At 42.3% G+C, this 22,380-nt stretch overlaps 1 protein-coding gene across 1 annotated transcript in view; it reads left to right on the forward strand.

Annotated features, from left to right (window-relative positions):
• LOC117513625 (vacuolar protein sorting-associated protein 13B-like) overlaps positions 1-22,380 on the forward strand; it is a 1,146,044-nt gene that overhangs the window by 762,787 nt on the left and 360,877 nt on the right. The window contains 2 exon segments of the mRNA XM_034173849.1: positions 19,600-19,941; positions 21,877-22,291. Coding sequence (XP_034029740.1) covers positions 19,600-19,941; positions 21,877-22,291 — 757 coding nt within the window.

Consider the following 22,380-nt stretch of genomic DNA (forward strand, 5'->3'; position numbering starts at 1 on the left):
CAAACTCCATGCCACTTGGGGTCACCCCTGTTTCCTGACTTGCTCGAGGTGCCAAAGCAAACAGCACAAAGAGGCATTTCAGAAACACACTCCAACCCTAATGAAAGTCATCTTGGCTGCTTGTTCAGTTGCCTGACAACAACAATAATAACACCACAAAAATACACAACATTCAAAAAGTTAGATTTAATATTTTACGGTCATGCTGCAACCATATTTTTTTTGTTAATACCATTTTATGATCAAGCCCCTTGTTTTTCTCTTGGCCGCTCCGATTTTTGCTGGAGGTCACCACAGCATGGATCCGCGTTGAGTTTTAAGAAGGATGACGTTTCATGTGTACAAGGGGCACCATTGGCTTTGAATCGGGGACCTTCTTCTTTTTTGGTGGGGTTGGGGGACTGAAAATATTGCTGCTGTTATCAGTTAGGAATGTCAGGGAGTGACTCTGACACTTTGAGCAGCTAGAAGACAGAACCCGATATACAGTATATATGGCAACAGTATATTGCAGTACTCCTACAACAACAAACCCAGGATCTGTGTAGCTCCATCACCTTTGGCTTTCATGTTTTTCTGCTATGACACACAAGATCTCGTGGAATTTCTGCCAAAATTCAAAACAGCTATACAAGTTCTATAAATTAAGTCTGAGAGTTATTGCTTGGTTCCTGGATGGTAATCACCCTGGCAGAGAACCGGTTCATCCACACCTCTCAAATGCAGTCATCTGTCTGCCACATCCAGGTGAAGTGTGGATGTGTCCCTTGACCCTCTGTGGCCACTGGGGTCCTCAACACTCAGGCAGCTGTATGCTGGATCATGAAACAGAAACATGCTACATGGTCAAAGTGTTGCTGCTGACGCTCCCTCACAATGTGAGTGATACTCTTTATCCCCTAATCACCCGAAGTACCCGCTCATTTGACACAGTGTCATCCTCGTGTTACTCAAGGATCCTCTGAAGAGACCTGGTACTAAACACATTCAGTCGTGGCCTTAGGTCATTGGTTAGAGTCCAAGTCTCAGAGCCATACAGACAGGAACCACCAGGACCTGCAAGATGTTGGCCTTCCTTCTCCAGCAAAGATATCAGCTTTGCCAAACACCTCTGTCCATAACTCCATAAACTCTTCTCAGGTGTGTCTCAATCTCAAAGGCAGAAGACCCAGAGACATGCACGTCACTGCCGAGATAAGTGAAAGTCTCTACAAGTTCAATACTTTAACCACATACAGATACACGTCTGATGGCTGAGTCCAGGAAGTCATTAAAAGCCTAGATCTTAGTCTTCATCCAGGACAGTCACAAACCCAGACACTCTGAATCCTCTACAGAAAGATCAGCAATTTTGTATTACAGGGATTTTTTTTTATTTGTTTGTTTTTTAACAAAACCTCAATTAGTAGTACTGCAGTAGATCATCACATGGTGCTGCTGGGTTCTGTCAGAGTGCCGCTAGATGTAAATATCTTGTACCTGTAGCCACATCTGAAGTAACAGTGCATGATCACCTGTATTTGCTCATCATCATCTGTTTGTTAAGATGCTCTGCATGACAGGTGACAGCAGGCTGCATTTTTCTGCTGTCAAGCTTCTTTTTAGTGTCACAGTCACTTCACAGGATTTGTTGCCCTCATTTACATGACATTCACAGCTGGTACAATCCTGCGCCCACCTGATTCCATCACAGGTTTGCAGCTGATACGTTATCCACAGGAGATGCACCGGGAGCGGCCTGAGGGCGGGCAGGCTTTACATTGTTCAGTTCTTTTTAAGTTCCTCTCTGGCAGTGCCGTCTGTGCTGCATTACAGTCACTCAGTACCTCAGTCCCTCTTTGTTTTGAACTGTCTCTCTCCCTCCCTCTCTCAATCGCTCCCTCTCTTGACCCCATTTTCCCCCTGTCATTTGCTTTTACTTTGTAAAATGAGGAGAATTAAAAGCACGTGCTGTAGACAGTTTGTGTATTAATGATAATGAAGCTGGTGTACGTAATCTAATATTCAATTTAGAGTGTCCTTGGTAAATAAAATCATCTACAACAAACCACTCACAGTATGCACCTTCAGATCCACGAGCTGCTACCACTAAAAATAAAGCGATAAAAATAATCAAAGGGTGAGCCTTTCGGATTCACGGACTAAAATGGCTGTGGATCAGGTCTGCAGTCCCGACAGATGTGCTGCTGGTGTATTTTGGCCTTTTGGTGTCTCAGAGAATGTTGTCCATGCATTCCTCTAAAATGTAATCGTTGCCTGGAAGAAACAAATCCATGAGGCAGCTTTGGTTGTTTTTACTCAAATCACTGTTTTTGTTCTTCTAAGAACTGTTTCAGCTCAGTTCCAGTCACAAAAAAGTTCCCACAGTAGCTCACGCCCGCGCTTGGCCACTTTCATATTATTTTTCTATCTTCTTATTGGCATGTGTAAACACAAGTGCGAATATTTGATTAGGAAATTACCCCCTCAGAAATCTGAAAAGCCAGCAGGGACGGTGACGGCTAATGAGAGCCAGTTGTTTTCGACTTCATTCCCATGGAAAGAAACGAAGAGGACAAAGGAATGAAAGGCAAGTCCGATGATGATGATGACTCCGCTGCTGCCGAGGCCGGGATCACGGCAATTAAGAAAGACCCCAGGGTGCTTCTGTCTGTCATTTGTTCTCTGTTACTGTAACCGTATGTTGCGATCACACCTTTCTCCACATCTGGCTTTCATCTTCATTTCATCAGAGACAACAAAAGACTGCCGAGTGCTTGGAATCTGGTTTCATTTGTACAGGGATGAGAAAAGATGATGGAGATTATTTTATAATATGCATCCAAAAGTCATTCATTGATTCATCAGTGGCATTTGTTCGGCCAAAATTTCCATTTAGTTTGAGCCACTTTCTAACTGCATACAATTTCAATGTTTTCATTTGTCTCTGTTTTGCTTATCGGATATTTTGTTTATCATTAATTCTGGGAACGTTTGCTGATGAGGTCCATTCAGCAGCGTGACATTCCAGCCAAAAGATTATGTTGGATGAGCAGAGAAGTCCTGTGTATCGTTCCTGAGTGTTTGCTTTGTGACGGTTGAGCCACTTTCTCCCGCTGTTTGTTTTTGCTAACACAGTTGGAGTGTTAATCCAGGAATTGTCTTTTGGCATTTATTTTTGAAGACTTCCTTGGCTGAGGAAAAGCACTACGTTGCATCATGCTCATACAAACACCCAGTGTTATTGTAGCGAGGTGGGATAAGTCCTGCGTGTCCTCATAATCACCCCCGAAAACCCAACCAACAGATCTGATTGGTGGATGGGAATCTGGGCTTTTGGTTTATAGTGCTGGATCTGTTGAGGCTAACTGATGCAATAAGCTTCCTGTTGAGCTCCAAGTGCGGGTGTCTGGCCTTTTAAATCATTCTTGATTACCAAAGATTAAGAGCAAGGAATGGTGGGTTTGGCGAGCGTCTCAGCGGGCCTGCAAACATACCGGGAAGGCCTCGGTCTTAAAGTCAATCTGTTCAGCACAACACTGCTGCTTCGTTTTAATAAGCAGCTGAAATCTGTATTCTATTTTTGGCCAAAATAATTCTAAGCAAATTAATGTTGTGTGCAAGCATAGCAGCGTAAGAGTTTTGAAGTTCAGTCAATTATAAAATGACTTTGTCTGCCTCATCTCCCAGAGGCAGTTTTGGTTTTGTGTTTGGTTTTTGTGCCACATTAACTTATGTGATTCAGAATTTTTGGTTGTCAAAGCTTTGTTGTTTTGTGTCTTTCTTTTTGTGCCAAAGCTTTTTAAAACTGTAAAGTATCTGTAGACAACATCATCAGTTTTTTAAATTGGCTTTCAATTTTATGTTCTTCTCCATGACATCCTCAGTCCTGAGTGTGAAGTAGTGCCATCTCCTTGACTTCAGTCGGCTTTTCTCTGTGGAAAATGTTGCCGCTCATGTTTGTAGAAAAAAAAAAATAATGGACAAAAAGAACAAGGAAAAAGGAGTCCAAAGTGTCCATAGAAGGAATTCTACGGTATAAGGATGGGTGTCAAACTCCAACCCCTCATCCACATCATGACATCTGGGAAACTGATCAAGTAGGGTATTGCCTGTTGGGGTGAAATATGGTGGGGACCTTGTTTGACCCGTGGCTGCTACAGTAACTATGAAGGCCCAACAGGAACTCAGAACACAAGAGAGCTAATGGGGCTGTGGCAAAACAAGAAGTCCTCGACAGCAGGTCAGGTGAAGGAGGTGATGGCTTGTATCCCACAGCTGTGAAGGTGGATGAAGGCTGCAGCAGGTCCTCATGCCCAGATCATATGGAATTTCCTAGCCATCGGACCAGGCTAAGGATTTGTCAAGGACCATGTGTTTGTCAGCGTCTAAAGGCATTCCCATTTTAAACAAACCCATGCACAACAGTCTTTAGATCAACCCTAGATGTAGACTTTCTCCGTGTCGTCCATCCCATCCAGGAATCTATCAAGATACAATCTTCCTCGTCACCGAGGGAATGCCACCTTGGTATAAGGGAACCCTAACCCAACAGGTCACTTCTCATCAGGGAGCATGTGCTGATGCTGCACAGTGACTCATTGCCATACTACCACCCAGGCAGACAACCGGTCCATCCTTATTTCCAGAAATTAATCATCTATTTGTTGGCAGCTACATAATATGTGGATGAGTCCTTGGCCCTACACTGGCCACTTGGGTCCTCAACAGGGAGGCAACTGTGTGCTGGATGATGCCCAGAGAAACACACCACATGGCCAAAATGCCACAGCTGATCCCTCACAATACAGGTAGTACATCTCGTCTGAGTAACCATTCCTTTCACACAAAGTCATTCCAGTGGTACCCAAGGATTCTTTGAAGAGATCAAGTACCAGTGACTTCCAGTCATGACCGTAGGTCACTGGTTAGCATCCAACCTTACAACCATACAGAAAGATACAAATTACCAGGACCCTAAATGTTACGGATTATGGTACATTGAACCCAAATATGCAGACAAATGCACTCCAATGGATGAGATAATAATTCAGTGCTTTCAGTGCTTTAATGGTTTAGTCCAGGGGAAAACATACAACAGTTCATGAGAATGCAAAAGGTAACACAGTGGAGGCAAAAATCCGATTGACAGCAGGGAGAACAACAAAGAACCAGGAATAACCAAAAGGGCACAGAAAATGTCCAGAAATAATAAGAATACTCACAAGACCAGGAGCGGGGCCGATAGGAGAAAAGCAATAACTATTACGAGGTAACAAGAACACACAATGCCGAGCAATGTTGAGTAATGAACCGCCGCCGAGCAACCAGAACAGTGCTTAAATAGACTAGTGCTTAGACAACTAATGAGACAGGTGCGTGACAAACAACAGCAGGAAACAAAAACGCACGTGGGAAATTAAGTGGCACATGAGTGACACAACTAAATGGACAGAATTGGTGATCACAAAACCAAAGGTTTTGAGAATATCCTCACTACGGGCATCTTGGTGTGGTACGGCAACACCACTCAGGCAGAGAGAAAAGCTCTCAGGAGAGTCATAAAAACAGCTGGAAAAATTATCAGGACTTAACTTTCTTCAATGAACTCAATTTACACACAACAATGCAAAAAGAGGGCACAGCACTTTATCAGGGACCCACACCACCCTGCCCACTTTCTCCTCAGGCTGAAACACAGCTTACAGCCTGAGAAAATGGAGCAAATATCAGGCTGGTTGGTCAGGAATTGCAGGACACAAATGCACGGCTCAAACAAACAGCTCTGGTTGTAAAAAGGTTTTACTTGGAAGGATGGCAGAGGTCGTTACACGAGTAGTCAGTCCAGAACAAGTAGTAGTACAAAAATCATCAGACTAAAGACATGGTCGATGCAACAGGCAGGAGGTCAGGAACACACTATGAGGCAGGCAGGACAAACGAACGCAGGAACAGAGCTGGAAAGTGGCATAAGGCACAACCATCTCGCGAAGGACTAACACGCCCAGTGAGCTTATATAACCCCAGGTGACGAGCAGCAAATCAAGAACAGGTGTGCATGGATGGCACCAGAATAAGGGCGTGGCCAGAGAGAGGGAAACACCCACCACCAAGAGCCAAGAGACAGACAAGAGAGAGAGAGACAGACAGACCCAAGCAGAAAAACCCCACAAGAAAATAAACACACAGAAAAACAATGAAACAGAAAAAAATAACAAACAGACTAGACAAATAAAACCGGATAACTAGAACCAAAACTCAAACCCTGACAGCAGACAGCATCATTACACACAGACTCGATTCCGGCCACACTCAGACTGATGGCATCCCTGAATACTGAGTTCATAACCAAAGTCCACTGGGCAAAATTTATCACACAACTATAACCTAATTTGCAATATCACTGTGTGAGTGTGTTTGTGTGAATGGGTGAATGCGAGGCATAATTGTAAAGGGCTTTGAGCTTGTAATGCAGATGGATGAATGGGTGCTATATAAATGCAGTGCATTTACCATTTTATTCCTTTATTTTATTCTTTGAACAGTCATTGGTGCAATATCTGTTTGATCAACATGCGCAATATACAGTACACTTTATTATATGTGCAAAATCCACTGTGCTGGAATACAAGTATGCAATAACTGCTGTTCACGATCCCCATTAACCTGGCACGTAATATATTTATTTTTGTCAGGTGCACCAGGTATCCTTTTTATACTGTTTTTTGTACATTATATGTTTTTATACTGTTTTTGTACTGTTATACCTCATAGTTTTCTACATTTTATACCTTTATCTACTCGCAAGAATTCCAGTGTACCCAAACCTTGCATGTGAGTACAAATGGCAAAGTCTCTATCTCTGTTTTTCAGGTGATAGTGAGTGCCAGTCTGCACTTCACTTTCAAATATGGGAGTGATTGGGGCATGTTTGATTCAGATATAATGTAAAATATACATTAAATGATGTTTTCAATGTTAAATTTAAATGGCCACAAAGTCTGTAATCTGAATCGGATCCAGATCAAACTTTCAGTCGATAAAGGATACCATCCTACATTGCGCTCTCAAATATGAAAGAAATTTGATCTTTTTTGACAGTTATGAATTTTTGAAAATTTGTTCAGTGTTAAAGGCATTTTTCCAATTTTCCAATATTTTTCCTGACTTTGCCCTTTGACCTATGACATTGAAAATTGAATCATTTCTTTCCTATCAGGATACAAATCTTCAGTTAAAAAAAAATCATAACTATCCATGAAAAATTATGGGCTCCAGGCTGTTCACAAAAAAGAAACAAACATGGGCGAAAACATAACCTCCTCCAACTTTGTTGGTGGAGATAATAACCAACTTTGGCAGAATGAAAAGTAAATATTGGCAAATGTCAAAGGAATTGTTGAATGAATGTGTTTGATTTTATGGCACTATTGGTTGGGTTAGGGTTCTAACGTACTGTCTGTGTAAGGACTTGTGTAAGCTTGATGATAATTGTCCAAATTTTGCAACATGTTCTATTCACATTCAATTAGATTTTTTACAATGCTAATTCACAACATAAGTCACCCCAAGGTGCTTCACAGGAGTAAGGTTGAACCTTACCCACCCCGTGAGCAAGCACATTGGCAACACTGGTCAGGAAAAACTCCCTCAGGTGTTTAGATTACAGGAAGAAACCTCAAGCAGGCCTGACTTTGTGCGATGACCATTTGCTATGGCCATACTAAACTGAATAACAAATACTATAACAAGGTATAACAAAGCTTTGTCGCACATGCGAAAGCAGAAATAAATTTTGAGATAAATTTTGAACGTGTTCAGAATTTCTTAGCAAATGTATTTTCTGCACATGTTTGTAAAACAGTTGTAAACCTTGGTAAATGTCTGTAACACGTGTTGCTAAAGTTCTTCTTGGTTCACAACCCCTCTCTGACCCAAACAGTGTATTCTTTCTTCTTCCATTCCTGTTTTTCTTCCTCTTTTTTCATTCTTTTCTACAACAGGAAAGCTACATCAGCAGCCAGACAAAGCAATTCTTCAAGAGCAACAGAAATTCAGTACGTTTGTCAGCGTTTGCCGCTCCATGAGGTTACAGGCTTGATTTTCGTCAAGGCGAATCCAAAATTTGCTACATTTGTTGGTATTTGTTACTCTGTGAGATACTAACCAAAGCGACCAAATGCATAGTATATGTTGACGTGTCATGATCAATGCCAGATCAGTCCTAGAAAGGACATTCCCCAGATTTCATCCATATGATGCTTCCATAAGTCCTCAACACACTCTGGATTTCTGGAAGTTTCACAGCATCGAGAGTGAAGGTTTCAGTGGAGAAATATTGTAAATCCTATAGACAGAGAAAAGAGGTGATTTTTGTTGTTTTGTCTAATGGGAAGTCATTTTTAAGAAACTGTAATACTGCCTGCCTTAGTCTCTTGAAAGACCAGCACTTGAACCCACCCGACAGCAGTTGAGACGACCTCAATCGCACCCTGAGCTTTGGAGAACATGGTGTTTAAATACAGCTGACAGTCAGTCTGAAGGACTCGGCATTCATTTCCAAGCCCAGAGGTCACGACCTTCTGTCACATCTTTGTTGTGGTTCAGTCAGAGTGCATAACAGGTTCCCTTTGTTACTGAAACAAAGTTGAATGACTGCCTTTGATGTTTTCTTCCCTTTTTTTTGCTTTGTGGCTGCTGTTACTGCACACAAAGAGCGGTGACTTCATGTTATAAATGCCTTCCCCCCTCTGTTTTCTACAAGAAAATGAGAGAATGAATTGTGGCCTTTACGGCATTTGCTAAAGTATTATTATATTTGATTAATTTGAGGTTTTCTTCTGGGGGCCTGCTGTCGTCTTTATGGTTCTGGTAAACAATAGCAGGTAGCACAGCAGGGGTTGCGCCCGAAACTGATTTAGCCGAGATATATTTCTGTACAGGCGTCACATCAGCAAGTAGCCCAGCTGAATAGATCTGTCATAAAGATTCAGTGATATTACTTCCATGTTTTTGAATGGAAATTCAGTTGGATTTACAAGACAAAACTGATAAACATGAAGTAATTTTTCTTGCTAATGAAAAGCAGCTCAATTCCCGCACTGAGCCGACAGCTACGACTGCAGCTGCTTGTTTTTAGGCTCGAAAAGGCTACAAGTAATCTTTTTAAATGGAACTGTATATTTTTCTTTTCCGTCCAGATAAGCTGTCATTTTTGTTAACATTGCCAAACATTCAGATCTTTCACCGTTACAGGCGTGGGGAGGAGAAAATGAAACGCAGCACTTGTACAATTCATTTTTCTTACTTTAAGTCATGATTTACCAGAATGTCTCAGTTTCTGCTTTGCTGTGAATGCATCATCTGCTCATTAATACTGTCTTCTAAATTCACACAATTCAAACTGCTCATCTATTTGATAGTTGTGTGTAAGGTTGGTATGCGATCACTGTCATTCATTCCTCCTCCAACATTACCTGGATCCAGAATGAAACTTTGATTTTTTTCAAGGCTTTCTTCTTGTTCAGAGATGGGCCACAAATGAGGTCAACAAACAGTGTTTGCCACTTGATGGCCATTTCCAGGGAGTGGCCAGCTCTTGGTTACTTCCTGTTAATGTGCACAATGTTTGATTGATTATAAGGGAAGGAGAAACCCAACACTGTCACTAAAAAATGGGCTGCATTTATATAGTGCTTTTCCATCTGCATTAGACACTCACTGCACTTTACACATCAGTGCCTCACATTCACCCGATGTCAGGCTGCTGCCATGCAAAGCGCCCACTACACACCGGGAGCAACTAGGGAATTAAGGACCTTGCCCAAGGGCTCTTAGTGATTTTCTGGTCAGGCTGGGATTTGAACCGAGAATCCTCTGGTCTCAAGCCCAATGCTTTAACCACTAGACTATCACCTCCCCAAAGGTCAGGACTCTGCAGCTGCTGTCCCTTGGCTTGTCTCCCACAAGAGTTTTTGCTTCATGCTTCATGGAACCAAAGTTCTCTTGATTTGTTTCAGTTCAACGTCTTTAACAGTGATGTTCCTGTAGTGCTAGTTAGCATGCTAGCATTTCCATAAGATACCTTGTATATCACTTCAGAGGTATTATCTGATTACAAAAGCATATTTTTTACATTTAGAAGTGTTTATTTCTCACTAACTTGCAAAAAAAGAAGAAGCTTGTTTCTTGTTTGGATGGTTTTCCACCATCATGGATTAAAGAGGGGGAGGTGATGGTCTAGTGGTTAAGCGTTGGGCTTGAGACCAGAGGATCCTTGGTTCAAATCCCAACCTGACTGGAAAATCACTCAGGGCACTTGGGCAAGGTCCTTAACCCTCTGGGGTCCGAGGGCATTTTTTGGACAGTTCACTCGCCTGGCATAAATGTTTTATTATTGCTGTTAACAGCTCTCCCTGCATCCCACAATCAAGTTTCATGTCTCTTTTTTTACAGGACAACCTGTGCTTTCAGAATATATATGTTTTTGTTGTGTTTTATAAGTGTAATAAAGGTTTACATTCAAAAATAGGCAAGGAAAAAATAAAGCGAAAAATAAATTTCCACACGCATTTATTCAAAACACACAGCAAACTATAATAAACAACTGTTTTGACACTTTAGAAAGGTAATTTGAAGTCTTGTGTGAAAGGCTGTACAACAAAAAGGTTCAAACAATAAACACAAATGCACATTTTGAACAATATATACAAAATGGTCTATGCGTTTTGTTGTCCATTGATATGGTAAACAATGCTTTATGCAGAGAAAGCAACAGAGTTATCCAGTAACATTCACATGCAAACTAGTGGAGCAATCCTGATAGTTACACACTCTTTTTTTGAGCATGTGAGATTGTCATCAGAGGCTCTCCGTGTGCTCCTGCTTTCACTGATCGCTGTGCGTAATGGCGCAGAGCGCACTGAGTATGTACTAATAGTATGTACTCATTGGAGCACACAGGGGGCTATTCATACGGGCCAGCTAGTAACACATCACTCCTGAAAACGATCTTTGGCTTTTCACGTGAGGTAAATCTGCCCTACAATTGGATTTTTGGAAAACCATGTGACGGTGAACCAATTCCGATTGGATACTCACATTGCGCACGCCATCACACAGCTTCTATGAGGAGTACAAAGATGGCCGATGGCTGGCTCGAAAGTCCGCGGAGTTAACTTTTCAGCAAAAAAGTAAGTTTCTGTCGCATATCATTCAAAAGTTATTTATAATTTAGTAAAGCTTGGACTTAGCCGTCGTATACGATGGCGTCGGCACCAGAGGGTTAATCCCCTAGTTGCTCCCGGTGTGTAGTGGGCGTCTTGCATGGCATCGCCTTGCATAACAGCAGATGGAAAAGGGCTCTATAAATGCAGTCGATTTACAAAAACAGCAGTCAGCTGACATCACACTGCCTTTAAACTCTGATTGGTAGTTACTGTGGTGCGTCGCTCAGCATTTGCATAAAACAGACTTCTCATCTATTTTGATGGCTAAGTGACGTCTCTTGTCAATGCAGAATGGCTATTCTGATTGAAAATGAATGGAAAGTTGTCACTTTGACTCTGTCACTTGTAGCTAATGTTAGTCCAGCAGGTTAGTCCAGTGGGCCTCGTGGTACGAGGAGGAGTGGCCAAGGAGGGACCATCTAGGCCTTCTGCAAGACCCAGACCTCGTTTAAGATCATTCAGATATGAAATACAGGATTACATCTTGACGTTATACCTTACACATCAGATGATATTCCTGATTCTGAACCTTAAACATGGTCAGCAGATATGGAACAGCATTTTGTTTTGGTTTAAGTAAAACGACACCCTAATAAAAATCAGACGTCATACATCTATAAAATGTTAGTGCAACACATGCCAGAAAGTGGTTTTCATGTTCAACAAAAATTGGAAATGAAAGCAACCATTTGGGGAATTTATGTGTAGACTCTCAAAAGAGCGTTCATAGTAATTTATGGATGTAATTTGAATTGGAAGTCACAAAATGGGGTTTTTCTGGAATACTACAGATAGTTTCAGTGTTTCATAATGGCTCATCATCGGCTTTGTGCTGGAGGAAATGTGAGATGATGGGCACATGCTCACATACTTACTGGGGCGATCCACTAATAAATAAATTTTGCAAAACATCAAGCAGATTTAAGAAATGATGAAAATTGTCATCCCATCAGACAGTTTTGAATATGTACTTGTAGATTTACCTAAGGATTAAAATACCAAAAGTATATATTACATGTACTGAAAGGGTACTGAGTCAAAGAGTAATAAGAGAGTATGCACAGTGGAATATGTGATGGCACATGTATCATTTCTGTATCATTAACACTTTTGTTGCTTTTACAAATGAGCAAGTAATTGTTTACTCTGACATCACCATTTCTCCATGGACATATTTTATAATTACATTTTTTTTTCTTCAAAAGTAGACCATCAATAAAATATTATTTGTATTGAGTTAACCAGTCAAACCGACTTTATCTGCAAAATAACAAGTTTAAATCAGTTTACAATCATTTCAAGCCTGTTTAAAACGAACAAACATCTGATGTAAAATCCATTAAAGTGTCCTAAACTTTAAAACACACTTACTCATAGAACAATCCAAAACCAGATTATCTTTAAAGGTGTCCTATGCCATAATACACATTCATATAGCAGCCAAAAACTTTTTTGCATGTAAGGTTTTAGTGGCTTAATGCCATCCCGTGCAGAGAATGAAGCAGCACTCCCTCTGTGCTATAAGCTTTTCTGTCCCCTGTTTACATTATTGGTGTGGTCACGTGAGCCCTGTCCTGTGAAATTTTGGCCCCTCCCCACATTTATAAATAGACAGCATTAGTCACTACTCAATGTGGTTGCATTTTGTTTCTTCTAAATGACAGATAACAGCTAATTTCCAGAAATAAGTCCAACAGTCACATTTAGGGGCTAAAAATGCCTCTGACAAAAGACATAGTCAGACTACAATCCACATACTTTAGCTTTTTCCCACACAGAGAACTGTTGGACCTGTTCAAAGGCTACACCTGCCTTTGCTTGTATTCATTGTGGTGAAGGGAGATTTGAGGAGTGGCCAAGATGGGAAACTTTGTTTACATCCTGAATTGGGGTGCTAGTGTGACGACTGGCAAAAAAAAAAAAAAAAAACCACATCACAACACCTTTAAATAGCCCAAAATCAAAGAAGGTTTCGACAATATTATAGCATAAAGAGTCACATAATTCAAATAAGGTCATATTTTATTGAAAATAAAAGTTAGAGCACGGCTTTTCCATCATCAAGTGGTTAATTGGTGTCTCTGTAAAGAAGTGGAGAAATGGTCACTCATTTCTTCACCCAGGTTGTTGCGTACGGACTTTAACGACGTCTTGGACTCTTTAGTAGACCCTTTTGTGTGAGGAATACTGTTCACTTTTGTTACATTGAACCTGTTTAAAATATTCTTTCCTGTCATCAGCCATAGACTTCCCTACCGTCTTAAAACATCCAGATTTTCATGTTCCCTGAGCTCTGAACCTGAATTGCTCCTCCTTTTTGTTCATCTGGAAACAATCAACTGCATATTCTGTATTCAGATTTAAAAGTTATGTTGTCATCTTCGACTGCCTGGCCAACGCCGCAAACTGGTGGCATTTAGATGATGTGACATTTGCTTCCGCATATTACCCCTGCTTGAGCCAAGCTGTTCTGAGTTACTCTGACAGAAATAGGGGTCAGAAGTCACACAGATGCGCTCTGATATGATTGGCAGTTGGGAGACTCATGGTTTCACACTTTGGGGATTATCCTCCATTTTCAAGAATGTTCTGCCTCGAGACTCTGTCAAGATGAGCTCATGATTGGCAGATGGGGTCAGGCTGTGTGTGTGTGTGTGTCGGGGGGGGATTGAGGCGTTTGTGTGTGCACTTGCACGTTCGTGATCGCGATCAAGTAGGTCCGGTGAAAGATTACATTGGGATCTGGAAACGGCACTCCAGCGCAGCCATTATATAATAATATAATAGAAAGTAATGGATGGAAAAGGGATTTCAGCTGGGACTGAGCCTGTAGCTACAGTGAATGTTTGTGTTTGGAATTTATTGCCGTCTGTCAATGAATAAATTGCTTGATGGTTAAGCCCTATAGACTACAGAGCCGTAGGATTATGGATTCTGCGTGTACCTGTTCTCTTTTTCAATGAGTAAGCACAATGAGGGTATGACTAAGCCGACAACAGAGTGATTACATGACAGTGTGTGAGAGCATTAAGCCGACATGAAACCCTGGGAAAACCACGTCAGACTTTACATGTATGTGTGTGTGTGTTTCTTAATGTGCTGATTGCACGTGTCGATTCAAACTCTATGTACAACAGTACTGTGGTATGTTTTCTCATTGTCTGCTTTCGTCTACGGCCCGATTGTGTTCCCCATTATCCCTTATTCCACTTGTAAGCACATCTAAATATAGAGCAAGAATTTGCTTAGGGGGGCACTCTCTTAGTGGCGGTGGTTACAGAGAAGACGTGGTATTTGCTGTAATTGTAAATGCATGTGTACAGCCTGAGCTTGGGAAAGGAAAGAAAGAGAAGCGTAAAGCCTATCAGGCAGTTTTTCCTGGAGTTTCCCAGCTGCCGTGCAGCTTATTTATCCGTTTCCAACTTAGGTCTGTCCTCGGAGTGGACGTTTTCCCCTCCGTTGAATACCTTTTCAAATACCTCCTTACCTCAACGCACATTTTCATTCGCTTAACACAACACACATGGAGGTTGGTCCAAGCCCTTTTCTGCATTCTCTTCCCCACCCTCGTTTGCTTGGAAAATCTTACATTTCTGCAGAAACGAAGTGCACACATCCTGTCCTCATTAGGCTGGGGAAAGGAGCGGGATCTGGCAGGGTCAATCTATGGAAGCCCTGCACATGAGCGTTGCTGAACAGAAAAGGCGGGCAGGAAAGCATGCTGCGGCGTTTTATATGGCTCTTGTTCTTAGCCTTTGATGACACTGTTTAGAATAGGAAATATCTAATGAGTGAAGTATTCTGTCTAATGTGCTGCCAGTGGGTTTAGTTATTTGCCTGGGGGTCTTGAAACACTATCTCCACCGCAGCAATAATATACATTTAAGTTCTCATGCAGTGAGAGATGTAAAGAAAGAGAAGGCAGCTGAGAGTACACGTTATAATAGCAACCATGTGCACGTTGGCGCTGATGAGGGAGGTATGAGACACACCTTAAAGTTTGTTTCCTTAAATGCTCAGGGCCATAATAGCGCTTTAAATGACAGCAGTAGCCAATTGAAACTGATGTAATGCCCATTAAAGTGAATGAGGAACACAGTGCAAAGACTCGCAGTAATCAATCAATCAATCAATTTCTTTATATAGTGCCAAATCACAACAAACAGTTGCCCCAAGGTGCTTTATATTGTAAGGCAAGGCCATACAATAATTATGTAAAACCCCAACAGTCAAAACGACCCCCTGTGAGCAAGCACTTGGCTACAGTGGGAAGGAAAAACTCCCTTTTAACAGGAAGAAACCTCCAGCAGAACCAGGCTCAGGGAGGGGCAGTCTTCTGCTGGGACTGGTTGGGGCTGAGGGAGAGAACCAGGAAAATGAGGTAACCACGTTGGGCGAGTCCCCATGAATAGGCTCAGTCCTGTCACGGTGCACCTGACAAACCCACAGCCATAGAAGGAGTGTCCAGCACACCTGACTCAATACTCCAGTAAACTGGGGAAACTCTACAGCTCCACATGTGCCTTCGCCACTACTTCTTGTCCATGTTTTTATTGTATTCTATCTCAGCTCCACTGTTTGGGAGAAAAACAGTTGATTTTTTTTTTTTACGTTTTCTCCATCATTGCATTTAGAAAATATTTTCCATATGTGCTGGAAAATTTTAAAAAGCAAACACTTCTGTTTCTTCCAGCTTTATTTTATCCGTACTTGTCAATTCTGCATAAACACGCCCCGTGATTTATTATCTGGTAGGTAGCTTTTAGTTTTATGTGTTTGTCTCGCTTCCTGTCCTGCGAAAGCCATACTCACAAAGATGGCATGCTTTGGTAGCAGATTAAAGTTCCACGCGTTTTCATTGCCGCTTGAATCTCAGCAACCTACTAACATGCTGTAGATTTATGTCCTCTGTCACTGAAAGGTTTTTATTGCCACTCTGACATCCGTTTGTCGGAGCCAAGCACAAAGTCTCAGCTGCTTCGTACAAAATACCACAGTCACTGCACGAAATGATTTGATTTGCAGGGGCGAGGCCCTTTGTAGTATTGAAAGAAGTGTAAAATGCTTTTAAGACCACAGAAAAAGTCCCAGAGCATGCCTTTAATTTCCTCTAATGGTTATATCATGCTTTCTTCTTTGGTCAATTTGTCCATGGTTTTAATCAAGCCAGTTATTTGTTTTTTTGTCCTCTCGTAAAATCAGGATCCAAACAAGAAACAAACTTGGCAAAAAATAGATCCATTTTTATTTGAAGCTGTGATCTGTCTCTGGATCGCTAACAAACCATCTTGGTTGAGTTTGAGATAATGCAGTTTGTTTGGACACAAATTGAATTCTCATGTTTGTCACATTCATCAAGATGTTGAAGATGATGTGAGGCGATTGTGTTGCTGCATGCACTCGGGTCCATAAGTAGTTGGACAGTGAGACAATTTTGGTAATTTTTCCTCTGTACACCACCACAATGGAGTAAAGATGAAAGAGTCAAGATGTTGTTGTAGTATCGACTGTCAGCTTTAATTCAAAGGGTTTAAGGAAAATGTAACATTAATAGTTTGAGAACTACAGCCATTTTTCTATGGAATCCCTCCATTTGTAGCTCCATTGATCTGCTTACTTGCTTGGCATGTTAGTCAGTTAGCTGCTAACTGGCTTGGCATAACAGCTTGTTAGCTGCTAGGTCACGTGGCATAACAACTGGTTAGCTACTGTTGCACTTGGCATGACATCCAGTTATCTGCTAACTTCCATGGCATTGCAGCCAATTAGGTGCTGCGTTGCTTTGAGTGATTCACTGCACTCTCACTTGGCATGCTAGCCAGTTAGCTACTAATTCTGTTTGCATGATAGCCAGTTAACTGCGAAGTCACTTGACATGATAGTAGTCTGTTAGCTGCTAATGCCTGTGTCATGATAGCCAGGTAACTGCTAATTTGGGTGACATAACAACTGGTTAGCTGCTATCTTGTTTAGCATGGTAGCCAGTAACAGGGGTATTCTACAAGGCACCATTCTACTAAGCTCGCCCACAATCCAAAAAAAAAAAAAAAGCAAAACGTGGATGAAACGGCTTAATCCAGCTTGCCGCGTAACAGGCTGTCTTATAAAGTACAGATCTGGCAACCCACCCAAAACCAAAACAAAGGTGTTTGAGCTGTGGTTTAAACAAAAACCACAACAAATGTTGCATCGGCGACAAATTTTTAACCTGATGGAGCACGATCAAACACGTTTCAAGGCAAAGTCACGACAAATACCCCGTTTAAAGAAATTTGAACATGATTGAAGCCATTAAGACTGCGATTACTCGGAAGTTACCACATATTATCAACAATTCAGAGAATCGGGATGAAAATTTAAACAGCTCAAAAATTGGATCTTGGATCCCAATTCCAATGAAGTTGGGACGTGTGAAATGTAAATAAAAACAGAATACAATGACTTGCAAATCCTCTTCGACCTATATTCAGTTGAATACACCAAAAAGACCAAAAAGATATTTAATGTTCAAACTGATAGACTTTATTGTTTTTTTTGCAAATATTTGCTCATTTTGAAATGGATGCCTGCAACACATTTCAAAAAAGCTGGGACAGGGGCAACAAAAGACTGGGAAAGTTGATGAATGCTCAAAGAACACCTGTTTGGACCATTCCACAGGTGAACAGGTTAACTGGAAACGTGTCATGATTGGGTATAAAAGGAGCATCCCCAAAAGGCTCAGCCATTCACAAGCAAAGATGGGGCGAGGATCACCACTTTGTGAACAACTGTGAAAAAATAGTCCAGCAGTTTAAGAACAATGTTTCTCAACATTCAATTGCAAGGAATTTAGGGATTCCATCATCTACAGTCCATAATATAATGAGAAGATTCAGAGAGTGGCAAGGCCAAAAACCAACATTGAGTGCCCGTGACCTTCGATCCCTCAGGCAGCACTGATTTTTGGAAATCATGGACGTCGTGTCCTCTGGACAAAAGAGGAAAAAGACCATCCAGATTGTTACCAGCACAAAGTTCAAAAGCCAGCATCTGTGATGGTATGGGGGTGTGTTAGTGCCCATGGCATGGGCAACTTACTCATCTGTGATGGCACCATCAATGCTGAAAAGTACATCCAGGTTTTGGAGCAAACATGCTGCCATCCAAGCAACGTCTTTTTCAGGGACGTCCCTTCTTATTTCAGCAAGACAGTGTCAAGCCACATTCTGCATGTGTTACAACAGCGTGGCTTCATAGTAAAAGAGTGCAGGTACTAGACTGGCCTGCCTGCAGTCCAGACCTGTCGCCCAGTGAAAATGTGTGGCGCATTATGAAGCGCAAAATATGACAACGGAGCCCCGGACTGTTGAACAACTGAAGTCGTACATCAAGCAAGAATGGGTTAGAATTCCACCTACAAAACTTCAACAGTTAGTGTCCTCAGTTCTCAAACACTTATTGAGTGTTGTTAGAAGGAAAGGTGATGTAACACAGTGGTAAACATACCACTGTCCCAGCTTTTTTGAAATGTGTTGCAGGCATCCATTTCAAAATGAGCAAATATTTGCACAAAACAATAAAGTTTATTAGTTTGAACATTAAATATCTTGTCTTTGTGGTGTGTTCAATTGAATATAGGTTGAAGAGGATTTGCAAATCATTGTATTCTGTTTTTATTTACATTTCACACAATGTCCCAACTTCATTGGAATTGGGGTTGTAAATCTGGTGCCGATGATGGCCCTAACTACTATGTACCAAGTTTGCTCAAAATTGACAAAGATGGATCAAGGATGTGATGCTTGTTGTTGTGATGCTTCAGAATGTGCCCCGATGTGCTATTCTGGACTAAGTTGGAAGGAACTGTGCTCTGTGGAATAGCCTCATCACTTGCTTAGCATGATACCCATTGAGCTGCTAGCTCGCATGGCACAGCAGCTCATTAGCTGCTAACTCATTTAGCATGATAGCCAGTTAGGTGTTAACTCGCTGGACATAACAACTAGTTAGCTGCTAACTCACTTGATGTTACAACCAATTAGGTGGTAACTTATTATGCATGATAGCTTGATAGCACACCAGCTACAGCGGTGTCTGTAGCTGTAATAGGGCTTTCTAATTAGCTAGCCGTAGCAGTCAGGCCTGCTTAAAAGCTTAGTTGCAAAAAAGGTAAGGTTCACTCACGCCTGATGTAAGGTCATGTTGTGGATTACCTTTTAGTCCTCTGTTGACAAACTTTTCTGTCTTTACTCTGTTTGCAAGTCTTACATAGTATCCAGACCCTCTCCCCCACTCAGCTGTCAGTCAAACACAGACACGCCCACTGAGAGCCCAAAGAAACATGTGCAGATATTTTTTTTCACCAGGCCGAAGACAGGGTTTTCAGTGTTTGTGTGTTACCTGTCCGCAGGTGCATCGGCACAAGCAGAAACGCAGCACCGGAGACTCCGTGGTGGGCGCCGACTCCTCGTCGCGTCACAGTGTGACCGGGCAAGACAGCGGCTTCGGCAGCGACAGCGCCCCCATCCGTATTGTCCAGATCGAGCAGCAGAGCGGAGCCAGCCATCACTGCATCGTGCGCCCCTCCCACAAATCCACCATCACCAAGAACCTCAGCTTCATCCCATTTGACATCTTTGTCACTGCGAGTCGGCTGTCTGTCATGACCTACGCCTGCTCTGACCCCCCCAAGACTCTTCCCTCATCGTCAGACCCACCCAGCACGCCAGAGAAGAAGGAGCCTGGAGAAAAGGTAAACACAACACATGTGACATGGAAGCTCTTATATGACTCAGTTCCTGGATCTGTCAGTTGACCATGTGTGCCTGATTATTCATTCATACACAATAGCAAGATGTGTAATTTATGTCAGTGTTGCAGAAATGAGTATGTGCATTGTATTAATATTAGCCTGCTGTTTAAATTTGACTTTGATTGGCACTGCAAGTGTTATGAGACTAATTATATGCAGCCTAATTTTGCTGTGTTCAGTTGAGTTTAACACACACATGTGCTCTGGAACCAGTCCCACCACAGCATGTCAGTCTGTCACGTGTCTGTCCTGCTGAAATTACAGAACAATATCACAGTTTGACTGCAATTAAAAAAAAACCCGTAATTAGCATAATTCAGATATTTTTACCTCCAACAGTGGAGTGTAATTACAGGATTGAAATGGCTTCAGTTCATTTGTTGGAATCGGTGGGAACCAGTGGCTTGAATGCTTTTGTTGGGACGATGCTGTGATCTTTGCAGAATCGGTTTTTGCAGCACTTGAGGAGTTGAGTGAGGAATCGCAGTATCTGGGTTAGCACTTGTCCTGGATCAAGACTAAGATCCAGGCTTTCCATGACTTCCTGAACTCAGCCATCAGATGTGTATTTGTATGTGGTGAAAGTGCGGAACTTATTGAACTTGAGAGACACCAGAGAAGGCCTTATAGAGTCATGAGGTCACTGGACAGAGGTGTTTGGTGATGCAGATATCTGTGCAGGAGAATGAAGGTCCAGGTCTTTAGGGTCCTGGTGCTCCATGTCTTACTGTATGGTTTTCAAACTTTGACACCAACCAGTGACCTAAGGTGGGGACTGGATGTATTTGGAACTCTGTCTCTTTGGATAATCTTTGGATAAAGCTACCATTGTGTCAATCAAACATTCACTTCAGGAATCTTGGATGAGGAGTATCACTTGCATTGTGAGGGGACGTCACCTATAATATTTTGGCCAGGTGACACATTTCTCCGTACATGATCCAGCACGCAGGTGTGTCAGTGTTGACAACCCTAGCTGCTGCAGAAAGCCAAGGGGAGGCCCACATGTCAGCTAACTGTGGCACATAGATGGTTACTTTTGAGTGGTTGGGATGGAACAGTTGGTTGCCTGGTTGGTTGCCATCCAGTATCCAGTAGGGTTCTATGGTGTGGTCTGTACAACAAGACGCTTTACCAGCAACATTTAAATTGCCTCACCTGCCTTTTCACCTTTCGTCAGTCATCTTCAACCACTTTGTTCAGTTAAGGGTCGCGTGGGGCTGGAGCCTGTCCCAGCAGTCATGGAGCATGAGGCAGGATACACCCTGGACAGGAACGCCAGCTTGTCGCAGACCATCAAAACATATACATTTTTTCCTCCTTGTACTATAGATCTGGAGTTGTGGGATGCTAGTAGCTAGGATTGCTAACAGTACCATTACTGTACTGCTCATTGTTTTTATAATGTGTTGAACTGAAATGCAGGAAGGTATTGGATGTGTTTGTGCAGAACTGTAGAAATTTGGATGTTCTCTCTCTGTTTGTCAAAGCTTGTAGCATAGTGACCACAGGAGGCCACCTTCATGATTTTTTGGTTGCCACAGAGTCATTTTGTTGTGGCCACAGGCCTTTGGGACATTGTTAAAGTTGTACTTTGCCAGTCTCAAACACAGACCAAAGACAAACTAAGATATCAACTCTGCCTTTTGCACATTGGTAGAAATTAGTTTTAAAACTGTAATCTGTTTTTGTACCTGGATGGAGCTCAGCTTGGAGAATGAGTGAGCCATGTCTGAAGATTTTCAAGTTATGCATGTGGACATTAAAAATAAATAAGAAATGGGGTAAATGGAGCTCCTCCTCTTCCTCAGTAAAAGTTAGTTGCAGCACATACACCTACTGTACAACTAAGATCTGCTTTTTCACATTCATCAGGTTGGAAAAAGTGCCCTGAACCATCCCGAAGTCTCGTCAGACTCCCCTCCAGCCTCGGTCTCCCCAACTCCAGAACTTTCTCCAGCTCCCCAGGGTTCCCTGGCTGGGCTGACTGCTGAGGACCTCCTCAATAGCAACACCTCCCAACCAGCCTCCCCACTGATAAGAAGCAGTCTGCTCTCCCTGGAGGGCCTGCCCATCCCCAGCCGCTCCTCAGCCCGCCACGCACTTGGTGTGACCATAGTCAGGCAGCCAGGGAGGAGAGGCACCGGTGACCAGGTGCTGGAGCCCCTGCTGTACCTCCAGGTGACGCAGCCCTCTGCCCTGCTCAGCTGTCACCACCGGAAACAGAGGATGGAGCTGTCAGTGTTTGATGTGGCCTTAAGGGGAGTGGCTTCTGACTACAAGTGCCTAGGTGAGAAAGGTGGTGCTTGATTTCAGGTAAAGATGACCTGGAGAAAAGAGAGGACCCTCCACACTCTGCCCTTCACTTTCAACCAACTT

This window comes from Thalassophryne amazonica, chromosome 7, assembly GCF_902500255.1.
Source record: "Thalassophryne amazonica chromosome 7, fThaAma1.1, whole genome shotgun sequence".
Classification (NCBI taxonomy): Eukaryota; Metazoa; Chordata; class Actinopteri; order Batrachoidiformes; family Batrachoididae; genus Thalassophryne; species Thalassophryne amazonica.